This window comes from Neolamprologus multifasciatus, chromosome 22 (assembly GCF_963576455.1).
Source record: "Neolamprologus multifasciatus chromosome 22, fNeoMul1.2, whole genome shotgun sequence".
NCBI lineage: Eukaryota > Metazoa > Chordata > Actinopteri > Cichliformes > Cichlidae > Neolamprologus > Neolamprologus multifasciatus.
In genome coordinates this window covers 10,043,474-10,056,406 of record NC_140459.1, presented here as the reverse complement: position 1 = coordinate 10,056,406, position 12,933 = coordinate 10,043,474, and the positions used below count along the sequence as shown (strand labels likewise).

At 41.1% G+C, this 12,933-nt stretch overlaps 1 protein-coding gene across 1 annotated transcript in view; it reads right to left on the bottom strand.

Annotated features, from left to right (window-relative positions):
* Nucleotides 1–4,330, bottom strand: part of nedd9 (neural precursor cell expressed, developmentally down-regulated 9) — a 35,813-nt gene extending 31,483 nt beyond the window's left edge. Inside the window, exon 1 of the mRNA XM_085148349.1 lies at nt 4,015–4,330. Coding sequence (XP_085004475.1) covers nt 4,015–4,026 — 12 coding nt within the window. The 5' untranslated portion in view covers nt 4,027–4,330. The remainder of the gene's footprint in view (nt 1–4,014) is intronic.
* Nucleotides 4,331–12,933: the final 8,603 nt, after the last annotated feature.

The following is a 12,933-nucleotide window of genomic DNA, read 5'->3' as shown; positions in this document are numbered from 1 at the left end:
CTTTAAAACTACGATGCTGTCGGCCTGCTAGAGGACCTTTGCTTCTACCCTACACATATCCAGAGCGCACACAGGTCAGCTCAGCTATTAAACTGACTCTCCGTGCAGTCGAACCGAGTTGACGGGAGCCCACTAGATCCTGAAGGATGACCCTGTGAAATAGCTGGCATTCCTTGAGGGAAGGAAGGAGGAGCTCAACCGTGGAAATGGTTCTTTGCATTGTTGGTGAGTCTGTTTCTAAAACGAGTCCACATTGTAGTCTGTCTCCCCGCTGGCTGTTTTCAAATGTTAATGGCTGGCTCACGGTGCGAGGGCGCAGAGAGGGGAGGTGGGGGGGGGTCGCTATTCATTGACGTTGGGGGAGTAGCTCTTTGCACTATCTGAAAATCTTACACAGGAGCAAAGTTGGGCAAAGGGACAGGAAATCGCTGACACACATGGGCTACAAAAGCTACATGTCACTGTTCAGACATCTGAGCAGGCACAGAATAATAAATGCTTTGAAGTTAAGATGGGAAAAAGCAATGTGAAATAATGCTTAAGTGCATATAACTTGCAGAGTTCTCTTGAAAAGGGCACTGGGTTCTTCTCAAGGAATTTCTTTCAGAAGAATACAAATGTCTCTTTCTGGAAGGACTACACAATGCCACCCCCTGCGTAAGCAAACAAGCTGGGAAAAGAAAAGAACCCCTGCTGTAAGGCTCATTATCAATGTAAAGGGCCACCTTGAAACAATCATGTGCATCCTCTGAACAACCTTCCCATGCACGATCGCCTGGAATGCACTCATTCTCACGGGGCGCTCCTCGACCTCCCCGACTCCCATCAACCCCACCCCAACGGCTCGACCCCCACTATCCAGCCAACTCTGTTTGCCCTCTCGTTCTTCGCGCAACTTCCTCTCCTTTTCATTTTCTGCAGGCCCTTTCAGCACCACAGATCCTCCTCCTCACTCTTAGAACAATGTCTGCTATGCTCTCTCCTCCAGTTCCCTTCAGTGCTGGCTGACTGCCTAGAACCTGAACCCATTAAAAAAAATACAAACACTTTGAAAAGCACATTTTGGGCCAAAGTTTGGCTTCATCTAATCACTCTTCACTCTGGTTGTGGAGCTATTTCTACAACGGTTACATCAGCTACAAAGGAATGAGCCCTGGGTGTTTAAAACTGTGTCACGACCCTTTAAAAGGACAGTTCTGGGCAAGTACATTCTCCATGTCCAAGTCCAACTTCCAGCAGGGACATCTTTCATTTAAGGCATCATATCGAGAGCTTTAACTCAAAAGCATTAAAGGAGTTGATCGTTTTTACCTGTTATCACAAAAGCAGCAGGTTAATTAGGGAGCTTTAGTGTTACTGTTGGCGTTTGTTAGCACTGGACAGAGCCTGGCTGGCAGTTTCCTCCTGTTTCCAGTCGTTATACTATGGTATGCGAAGTATCTCCAAGCCAATAAGCAAATTGAATCTCTCATGATCCTCTCTATCTCCATATTTTGTTCTTGAACTCTACAGAACAGCTTTGCTCAGTCTGAATGAGCTGTTTTAGCTCCTCCCCCTTGAAGCCAACTTTGTTCTGACTGGCTGCCCCTCACAAACAGAGGGCTCAAACTGTAGGTGGGTGGGGCTTTATGTACTAAGAACCATAGCTGTGTGACTGTGATGGCTGTAGGAGGAATATCTCCGCTCTATGACATCATTCAGACCCAAAGGTAGAAAAAAACTGTCTGAATCTGAGCGTTTAGAGCCCGAGCTTTTGGCTCACAGGGATTACTCACTAAACACAGACCTCATTAAGTGAAACTAAAAATATAACCATCCGCCTCTGTAACAGTGACAAGACAGAAAATAAGGAAAAAGCAAAATAGGTCCCCTTCATACTAATTTATGTCTCATCTTTCTTTGTCCTCCATTTCCCTGGAAGAGCTCCGCCTCTGTGAGGATCATCATGGGGATTACACACATTTGGTGACCTATGGAAAAAGGCACTCCGTTTCACACCTGAACACCTGTTGGAAACCATCTCTAGAGGCGTCTGATCAGACCGCGGCGCCTCATCTCAGGTCACGTGAACAACATGCTCGCTTGTTAAGCATGTGTTGAAACACTACCACTCTGCGAGGACAGGGACACTCTTAATATAGCTGTAAATATCGGGTGGCTGTCGGGATGTGTTGCAGTAGAGCTGCGACCGGCTGAAACTAGATAATCGCAGTAGTGACGTGAAATGTGTCACCTAACCGGAGCCTTGGGCTGATTTCCCACCCTCCTTTCCTCTGCCACAGCCTTGCATAACATGGATATGTTTATTGTAAACAAAGAGCGCTGTCTACATGATCTCTGCGCTCTGGCTATCTTCTGAAAGTGACAAACAAAGGAGTCAGACGTCAGAGAGCTGAGTGTGTATACTGCACAGATATCCTCCCTACAGGCTGATAGCGGCCTGAAACGGTGGTGTTTATCATATTTATGAGCATGCACTGATCAGTCTCATTGTTCAGGGTGAATACAGTGACCGTGGAGACATGCTCGAAGTTATTTCCCCACTTTCAAATCCTCCTCTGGCCTCACACCCAAACTATCACCCTTGGCTCTGTGAACTGTGTACTTGACAGGACAATGAGTCAGTGAGCGTGACGCACATATGCAGCGAGCACGCCCTCCAGTTACAAATCTGCTAAAGAGTGACCAGAAGACTGAAGAAAAAAAGCCAAACCTCATAGCAGAGAGAATCCCAGCCAACACTGAGGCAAACAGCTACTTCACACATCAGAAAACAGCCAGTGAAAACTGAATCAAGTGCCCTCAAAACCAAAATCCTCACAAAAGACTATTGCCCCTTTAACGGGGTAAGGAAGACCTCAGACCCAAGAACATGAAGCAAAGGAAAAGTGCTAAAATGCAATCACATCCAGAGTAAATTCAAAGCTTCCTCCTGATGAAGTGACATCCAGCTGTTCCATCCATCACTGTCGAAGCCTCCAATTGTCTACACCCTGATGCAAAGACCTGTGGTTGTAGCCGATGATGCAGAGGTGACTTTCCCTTTTAATACCAGTAACTGCATTTGACAGCATTAACAACAGTCTTTTCTGTCTGCTTGAGAGCTGGTCTGATTTTACAGCATCCTAAACCACATTACAGCGAGGTTTACTCACAAAAGAAAACCCACTACCATAAAATATCCACAGCATCAAAAACAGGATAAGAATCACAGATTTATAGCACTAAAATAAATATCTCTTCGGGGGGGCTTTCAGCTGTTGTGGAAATGACCTGCGGTTAGCTGAGCATTTTGATCTCCAAGGAGCCAAGCCAAACAACAATGTAATGTCACTCCACATCCACTACCATGAATCTTCTCTAAAGATATATATATTTTTAATTCATTTATTTTTTTACAAACGCTTTCTTAACCCAATACTCCTTTTTTTAAAACATTTTTTAAACAATATCTCTAAGTATTTGCTAATTACACCTCCGGTAATGTGTATTTGTCACAAATTTCTTTGTCATAACTTGATATCTTCAGGTTTTAGACTTAAAAAAACCCACAATTTTCTGACATTGTCTAATCTAATGTATTGGTGAGTGCAAGTAGGGGGCCTCAAAGTTGGTTTCATTTTAATTATCTTTACGCCCCTGTGATGGAAAACGTAACCTGCAGATTTAAAGTGACGCATACTGACTTGTGCAGCACATTTACACACACACACACACATCAAGCAGAAACAAAAAAGGCACGTTTCAGCAAGTCATTAGTGCAGTTTCCTCTTCTTTTTTTAACCAGTTCATAAGAAAAAAGCAACCCGGATGTATTCACTGAAATAAGTTGTGATTACCGCCACGAATACAGAAGCGTTAACATTTCACATTCACGTCGACTCAAAAGGAAGTCTCCGACAGCATCAAGATTTGTTGTCATTATCCAGGTTAAACAACACAACAAATATCCAGCCTTAATAACACAAAAAACTGAGATGTAGCATCAAATCCAGCCCGCGGCGCTTCACTTACTTTGTATTTCATCTTGCCGCTTTTCTTTCTGACTCCAGTTAAAGTGAGAAATATCCGCTTTACCGCGACAAACAGCGGCACGTCGGAATAACCGGAGGCACTATTAAGAGTTTTTCTTCTTCTTCTTCCTGTGCGGTTAACCAGCCATCCAGAGATTCATATGCAGAGAAACACGCAATGATCTAGCTGACTCCAGTCCGCCGCTTTCTACTCCTCTACTCCGGAGAACCGCTCACCACACCGACTCCTGCAGCTCATTAACATTAGGCACTCCTGATTGGCCCAACGAAAACCCTCTAACCACGCCCGCTTACGGTCCGCTAGAAATCTGCGACGTCATCGTCGTATCAAAATAAAATAAAGGAAAAAAATAGAGTAGAAAGAAAATATTTTAAAAATTAAATTGCCAAAAAAAAATTTAAAAATTGAATTAAAACAAGAATTTTAAAAATCGAAAAATATTATATAAAAATAATAATAAACAGTAGAATATGAAGAAAAAAATGATTCTGTCAACTTTCTGTTGGTTTTTCAGGGCATAAAAATGTTAATTCTAGCATAACTTAATGCCAGGCGTAAAAAAAATATCATTAAAAGGGCTTTATTTTTTTTCTCCATTTATTCTGCACATTTACAACTGATATAAAGTGATCTTTTTTTTTTTTTTTTTAATAAAAGTTAATAAAAGACACCACAAAAATGCAATTGTTATAAGTTACAATGTGAACAGACAATTGTCCAGACGAACGAGAAATATCTATGATATCATATATAATGTATAACATCTATATTTACGTTTCTGGTATAGCTTAAAGACGGTACAGCTAAAATCACTGTGACCTTTCTGAATCAATTAATGAACACATACATTTACATATGAAACATTACTAGTCACCAACATTTGTCTTGCACTTGTTCCATCATGGAAGCCTAAGTAATTATATGCTACCTGACGCTTTGTTATGGTATACTGTAAGTGCACCACAAATGTGCTGCATAAAGTACAGTACAACAGTCTCTAAAAAAACGAGTTATTTTAACATCATCTGTGCACCTGTAGAAATTACAGACTAGCATATTTGTTTGTGCATAAAGTTTACAACATTGGCCATCATTTCTGATGACATGAGTTAAATAACTAACTTAAAGTCACCACATTTAAAACTTTACCTCCCAAACAGAATCAGGAAATAGTTTGCTACCAGTCCTCTTTACATGAGGCGCTCATTATTACACTCTTTTTAGTGTTAAATTCAACATCGTACTGCAAACCACAGCTTGAGCAGGAGACAAAAGAACTAAATCAAATTCATTAAGCTTAATTCATTATATTTACTGCGGGAAGAAACGGTAAAAACTGCGGTTTATAAGGAAAACGCTTGAAAGCACTCTCCACCTGAGCAAAAACAACACCAAAAAAACCCAGCCTTTCCTATTGGTGGAAAAATGTACCATGTCGACCAATCAAAAAATGATATGGCAACATGGCCATGACCAGTTGTTTAGGAAGGGGGAAGTTTTAGGAGTGACGGCGGTGTTTTGAGACGTGAGAGATTTGAGACGTTTAGCGCAAATCTTGTGTAGTTAGTGTGTAGTGTAGTCAATAGTTTTGTTGTGTGTGTCAGAACAATGAGGTGACTATGTTACAGGTGTTACAGGAGTGATACATCTCCTGTTGTCAGGCCTGCAACACGTTACTGTAATCCGATTACTTTTTTCAAGTAACGAGTAAAGTAAGGGATTACTATTGCAAAAACGGTAATTAGATTACCGTTACTTTCCCGTAGAAACGCTGCATTACTGCGTTACTAAAACCGTGAGTTTTTTGCAAGAATGTCTCATGACAGTGACATAAGCCAGTGCAACGTGACAACAGCTGTGTGCAGATCAACAATGGATAATATATGGAGTGGGGAGAGAGTATGAGCATGCAGCGTTTAAAGCGTGGAAGAACTGATCTTATTGTGAGTTTGATTCCATAAAAAGTGACAAAAACATTAGAGCCCATTGTGCATGGGAAGAAAACTTCTTTTTACAGCGAACCCCCCCCAAACTTCCAAGCAAGCACAGAGTGCGCTATGACGTAATGGGAAATTCACAGAGAAACTTGCGGATTCTTCCACTGACCGCTGCGGCACACCTGCACCAGGGCAAACCTCTGCCTACCCCGCTCCTGCTTTACAGGTGAAAATAGAGCAACAGGACCGCTAGTCTTTGACTTTATTTATTTTCTGCTGTGTTTTACTTGCATCTATTTGAAAGAGTGAGTGTAAACACACAAAAAAATATTTTATTTTATGTGCTGGAATGTGCAGAAAATAGGTTTAAATATTAAACAAATTTCTTCCAGTCAGAGAATGTTGCATATGTTGCATATGTTGCAATTAAATTTTTGCTTGATGCATAAAGTTAAAAGATTAAAACTAATAAAACAAGTTTTAAAAAGAGACTTTTCCATTTAATTACATTTTGTATGATGGATTATGTAGAAAAAGTAGAATTGGGCTGAAAGATCTATCGCTTTATCACCTATTCAGGTTGTAAATTGTGTTTTTAAAAAGTAACTAAGTAACTAAGTAATTAATTACTTTTGAAAATAAGTAATCAGTAAAGTAACAGGATTACTTTTGGGGGGAAGTAATCAGTAATTAGTTACTGATTACTTTTTTCAAGTAACTTGACCAACACTGCCTGCAGGTATCAGGCTGTTGTTCTCCTTTATTTCATAGTGGACAGAAATGATTTTTTGGAGTGGCACAAATAATTTGTGTGGCATCAGATTTGATGCAGAACAGCTGATTGTTCTGTAAATAGTTTTAAATGTTTATTTAAAAAAACGCCTTGGCTGCATTTTTAGGTAAACAGCTGCAAAAAACTTTGTTGTTTGCATAACTCAGTTACTTTTTTGAAGAAGTAACTATATAATTAATTGCCCAACACTGGTCATTATATACTGTATTTTGCAGACAGAGAGTTACGGGACTCTCTCCCAGACCACAGACTCATACTCATAATACAAGTTATTTTTACTTTCAATAGTGTTAACATACTACACAGGTAAGATTCTTTTTCATTTTCATTGTAAGTGGGGCTAAAGCAGTTAATTAAAAGTAGTGTAACATAAATGTGAATGCTGTAATTTGATTATTTTAATCAACCATGTAACTTGGATGGATTTGATGCCGGCGTGACCACAGTGCACAGGTCTGCTGTTGCACGGTGGTTCAAGGGACCGCTCAGGGAGTTTGTGCATTCGCTCAGACACATGAAAAATTAGAGGAAACATTGACTCCAGTCTTATCAAAGTTGCATAGCTTGATGTGAATACCAATAATGCAGGATCCTTATCAGATATGAGGGGGCCACACATTCTGGTAGCTTAATACACAATTTACAAAAGCGCATCCAAATGTATCCAAATATAAAAAAGAAAGAAAAGAGTTTTTGTATAATAAACCACTATATCTGCTTAGCTAACCCTTAAAGTTTGAAGAACGAAAGAAGAAAAGGGTGGCTTGTGTTATCCCACAAGAGGAAGGTTCTGGTTTTGAATCTGCAGATTGTTTGGGGCCCTGCTGTGGGTGGTTTGGTTACTAGTGATTCTAAATGGGTGTAGTTGTGAATGGCTGTCTACATTTCTGTGTCAAACCTATGACTCACTCTTAATTTGTCATGGGAAAGCTAAAGCCTATTGCTCTGAGACAGCTGTGATAGACTAGCTATTCCACAACCCTGAACTGGACAAGCAGTTATCAGCACGGTGGATCATCTGCCTGAGCTGTAACTGTGTACTGTGTACTCATTTCTAATCCTGTCCATCCTGGTCACTCTCAATAAGAATTTCAACATCTTCAACTCTGCCACTTCTACACATCATAGACATCTTCTCTATCACTTTTGCGGCCATCTTTCTGACACAAATCACCATTGACACTTGTCTCCACCTGCCCCACCCTGCCTGCACTCTGTTTCAAGTAAATTTTAAAAATAATTGGAGATACATCCAGCTTAAAAACATTTTCTCCATTATAGTTAACATGTGGCACGATCCCACTGATACACGTTTGTAAGTTCAGCAAGAAGAAAATGTGCTGGTTGTTATTCTTAGAAATGGTGACAGCAGAAGGGTGTCAGGAAACTGCGACTATGCAACATTTTCCCCTGTGCTTTGATGTTACTGTAAATTCAAAATGCCAACACCTAATAAAACTGCTTCTTAACACTTTCATCTTTCTGTTAAATAGATAAACAGAAAAAAGAATAGCTTTTGCCACGGCTGTTCTCAAGTGCAAATGTATGTAGGAATGATTTAGCTGTGCAGTGACAGACAGGAGACAGTTTTCAGATTCAGTCATGACTGAATGATCTCAAAAAGAGTTTCGTACAGTTTGAAAACAATGACTGATTATTTTTGACTGTAAACACAATAAATCACCTTCATGGAAGAATTAAATAAACTGATCAGTGCATACAGCAGTATGATCCAGCAGCTCTTACCATATCTTTTTCTGTAAGTCACAAAGCTTTATATGAAAAGTAAAACATTGCTAAAGTCTGAAAAAGTCTGTGTATGCATGAAACTGTCTCCCTATAAAACTATCGCAACTCAGAATACTCAGATACCATAAAAATATAGTTTAAAACTCACCAAAATTCAATTTATTGTCCTCACAGGCCAGAAAAAAGGTCAATTTACATTATTTTAAGGTTAACTTTTGTGCTTACCCCAAATGAAGACGAAGTGGGTGAAAGTTGCGATGTCACTTCTTTAATGTGAGCTCCAATGTAACGGAGGTGAGAAGAAACACCCAGTATGATATCTGACAAGCTGACAAACAAGCAGGAAAGCCTTCCTCTCTTATTTCTCACACCTATGCTCGCATGCGCTCAAAATGTGCATCTCATGACCTCACACACCACACACACACAAACACACACACCACACAGAAAAAGGCCCCCTCGCTATGACAGCAGGGCTCGTGGAGGTCTGTCTGTTGCAGTGGGCTGCCTACTGTGGGCCTGTGTGCTATTACTTTAAAGGGGCTGAAATCTCCTGTAATTAGCCTGCATCTCATGCTCTAATTTGTGTCAGCTCATTTATCACAATCACAGGGACCCTATCGGCTCTCATTGTCCCCCGTGAACAGTCATATCCTCAGATGAATGCCTCCTGTAAGGGCGCTCAAAACACTCGTTTGTGAAACATACACCATGCCCAGCTGGAGCCCATTCTCCGAGCCACAAGTGGGCACGGGGGGGCTATTCTTCTGTGTATGGCATGTGATTATGTGCATGCAAGCACCTGTTTCCTATGATAAACAAAACTCATTTTCCCATCTGTTTATATCAGCGCCGGGAAGAAAGCAGCCTGAAAGAGAGAGAGAAAAAAAAGCCAAAAAGGTTGTTTATCCTCTTCGCACAACATTTGGCTGCACTGAATGAGTCCATTAGTCTTCAGTCTCGACTGAGCGTGCCATTTCAGCTGGCTTTTACTCTCCCCCGACATGCATCATCAGCTCATTGGCAGGAATGAGCGAATGAGAGAAAAAAAATGATCCTCTTCAGCGTTGGTTGCAGCCCAGGATCCCGCTTTTGGATCTCAGCAGAGAAGCCAGGGGAAGATTTGCACTGGCATCAAGGGCTCAAGTCGCCATGACAACCGCCACCATAGCTGCAGTATTTGTGGCCTCTCACCTACTGTATTACAAGAGCTGAAAGGGCCTCCCATCTCTGGAGTTGCAGAGGTCTCAGAGTGTTATTACGGCACATTTCAGCACGGAAATAGCCGGTAATAGTGCGAGTGAAAAACGAGCCGGACGCCTTTCATCTCCGCCAGGTGTCTGTGATGTTTTGGTTACATAAGCACCCCTGCAGATACGGCCCCAGGTTTCATCAGAGTGCAGAGCAGCCAGAAGTAGAGATCATGAGGGGTAGGGGGGGGGGGCTATGCTCACTGCTGCTTGGGTGGATGGACGGGAGCAGGAGGTGGAGGTGTTGGTGGCTCCTGACAAAAGCTCTTCTGTGCAGGCCAGGTTGAGATAGCCCCCTCGCTGCTCCCCGTGAAAAAACGTCCCTCAAACTCTCGTAAACTAGCTGAGGCAGATTTATAGATGCTCCACCAACCCTTGTTGCTCAGACAGGCGAGTCCCCACCACCAACACCACCTCCACCCAGTCCCGGTGACCTATGGCAGCCTTGTGTCCGAGGAGCAGCAAAGGAATGCACAAAACACACAAGACAAGACGACTACTGAAAAAATATGAGTGCGCTTACTTAGCTGATCCTTTTCTGTCGTTTGTCTTTTAAACTCTGAATACATGCGCTTTAAAGAGTCATTCTCTTAAATCAAACAGGGTTCTCAGCAATAGAGGTGACACTGCAGCTCTACTAAAAGCTTTATAAAAGAGACTTTATGTCCTGTGGGGTCAAGCAGGTATTACCTGCAGACAGACAAGACAAAGCAGCAACCTGCATGAAATAAAACCAGCACAGGGATTTGAGATGCCACTCTAGTCCAGAGTGTTGGAGGAACCCTGAGGCCAGCCTGATGGATGCAACAACTCCTTGGAAAGGAAAAGACTGAAGGTTGTATTCCCAGGACTTCGTGTGGAAATTCTCTCCCCACTAACACAAAGCCTATCAAGGTGGTTGGAAATTCTGTCTTTGGGAAATACAAGAGTAACCCACAATTAATTGCTTCTTTCCTTAAGTAACCAACTGTTTCTTGTCTTTAACCAGCTCGGTAATTCTGACTGTGGAGTCCTTGAGCCTTGGACTGTAGGCCAGGATCACATTTCAAGCCCATTAGTTTGTTTTGGACATCCTTGAGTTTTAGCATTGACCTCAAACATTAGCTTCTCTCTCAAACTGACCTGGCTTTCATACTGAAGATCATTCAGCCTTCAAGACATGTGTTCATTGTCAGTCTTTCTATATACAGTAAAGGTGAAATAGCATTTCTCTTAGATTTAATGTAAGACAACCTTAAAGTGGAAGAATAGACATCACAGTGCATTAACAATGAGCAAACTCGGACCAGTAGCTATTAAGCTACATGCACACTGAAAGCGATTAGCAAGGATCTTTCAATCATAGAACGTAAATGACATCGGGCGACTTCAAGTGACAGCGAAGCAAGGTTCTGGCTGTCAGCTTTAAAAAAAGAAATTATAAAATATGGTGCAATGTAAAGCAGAGGTATGCGTTATCATGGTGTGTTCACACCAAAGATGAAGTAAGGTTTCACTTGTTTAAATACAGTTACACTGAGAAACCCACAAACATTCGTCACTAACAGTGAAAAGTATGAAGAGGTGTGCAGCAGATAGTTGGAAGTGGAAGTAACAGTAACATATTTTCAGGAGTTACCATGAAAACATATGATTTCTCTCAGCTCTTCTAAACGTTATCTGTGGTTTAATATGTTTGGGATGTGTGTGACAGTATGTGATGTGTAAGGTATCAAGTATAGTGTACAAATCTGTGCCAAATGAAATAAGCGGAGCACCTATTTGTGAGGGGCAGCCAATCAAAAAACAGCAGAGGTGACACTCGGTCTTCCTTTGGTCGTCATCATCTGAGCCAGTTTCATCGTAGCGCTTGATGGCGTTTGCGACTGTACTTGTACACAGTCAATGTTGTTGCAATTTGTCGGACTGACTGAGCTTCATTTGTTAAAGACAGGGGTCTCTCTTTACTTTGCTGATTGGTTCTTGTCATAATATGAACTCTAACAGTTGTCAATTAGGGCTGTCAGCTGTGTACAGTACTTCCTACAACACAACTGATGGTCCCAACCCCATTAAGAAGGCAAAAAATATTCCACCCTGCAAAGGCACATCTGTGAAGTGAAAACCATTTAAGGTGACCACCAGAGATGGGCAGTAACACGTTACTTGTAAAGTGTTACTGTAATCCGATTACTTTTTTCAAGTAACGAGTAAAGTAAGGGATTACTATTGCAAAAACGGTAATTAGATTACCGTTACTTTTACGTAGGAACACTGCGTTACTGCGTTACTAAAACCGTGAGTTTTTTGCGAGAATGTCTCATGACAGTGACGTAAGCGAGTGCGACGTTTGTGACAACAGCTGTGTGCAGATCAACAATGGATATTATATATCGAGTACGGGAGAGAGTATGAGCGTGCAGCGTTTAAAGCGTGGAAGTACTGACCTTACTTTGAGTTTGATTCTGTAAAAAGTGACAAAAATATTAGTGTCCGTTGTGCGTGGAAAGGAAACAGCGAAAAAAAACCCTAAACTTCCAAGCAAGCACCGAGTGCGCTACAACGTAATGGGAAATTCACAGAGAAACTCGCGGATTCTTCCACTGACCGCTGCGGCACACCTGCACCAGGGCAAACCTCCGCCTACCCCACTCCTGCTTTACAGGTTAAAATAGAGCAACAGGACCGCTAGTCTTTGACTTTATTTATTTTCTGCTGTGTTTTACTTGCATCTATTTGAAAGAGTGAGTGTAAACACCAAAAAAATATTTTATTTTATGTGCTGGAATGTGCAGAAAATAGGTTTAAATATTAAACAAATTTCTTCCAGTCAGAGAATGTTGCATATAATTAAATTTTTGCTTGATGCATAAAGTTAAAAGATTAAAACTAACAAAACAAGTTTTAAAAAGAGACTTTTCCATTTGATTACATTTTGTATGATGGATTATGCAGAAAAAGTAGACTTGGGCTGAAAGATCTCTCGCTTTATCACCTATTCAGGTTGTAAATTGTGTTTTTAAAAAGTAACTAAGTAACTAAGTAATTAATTACTTTTGAAAATAAGTAATCAGTAAAGTAATGGGATTAATTTTTGGGGGAAGTAATCAGTAATTAGTTACTGATTACTTTTTTCAAGTAACTTGACCAACACTGGTGACCACATCATGAAGCTCACTGAGAGAAGGCC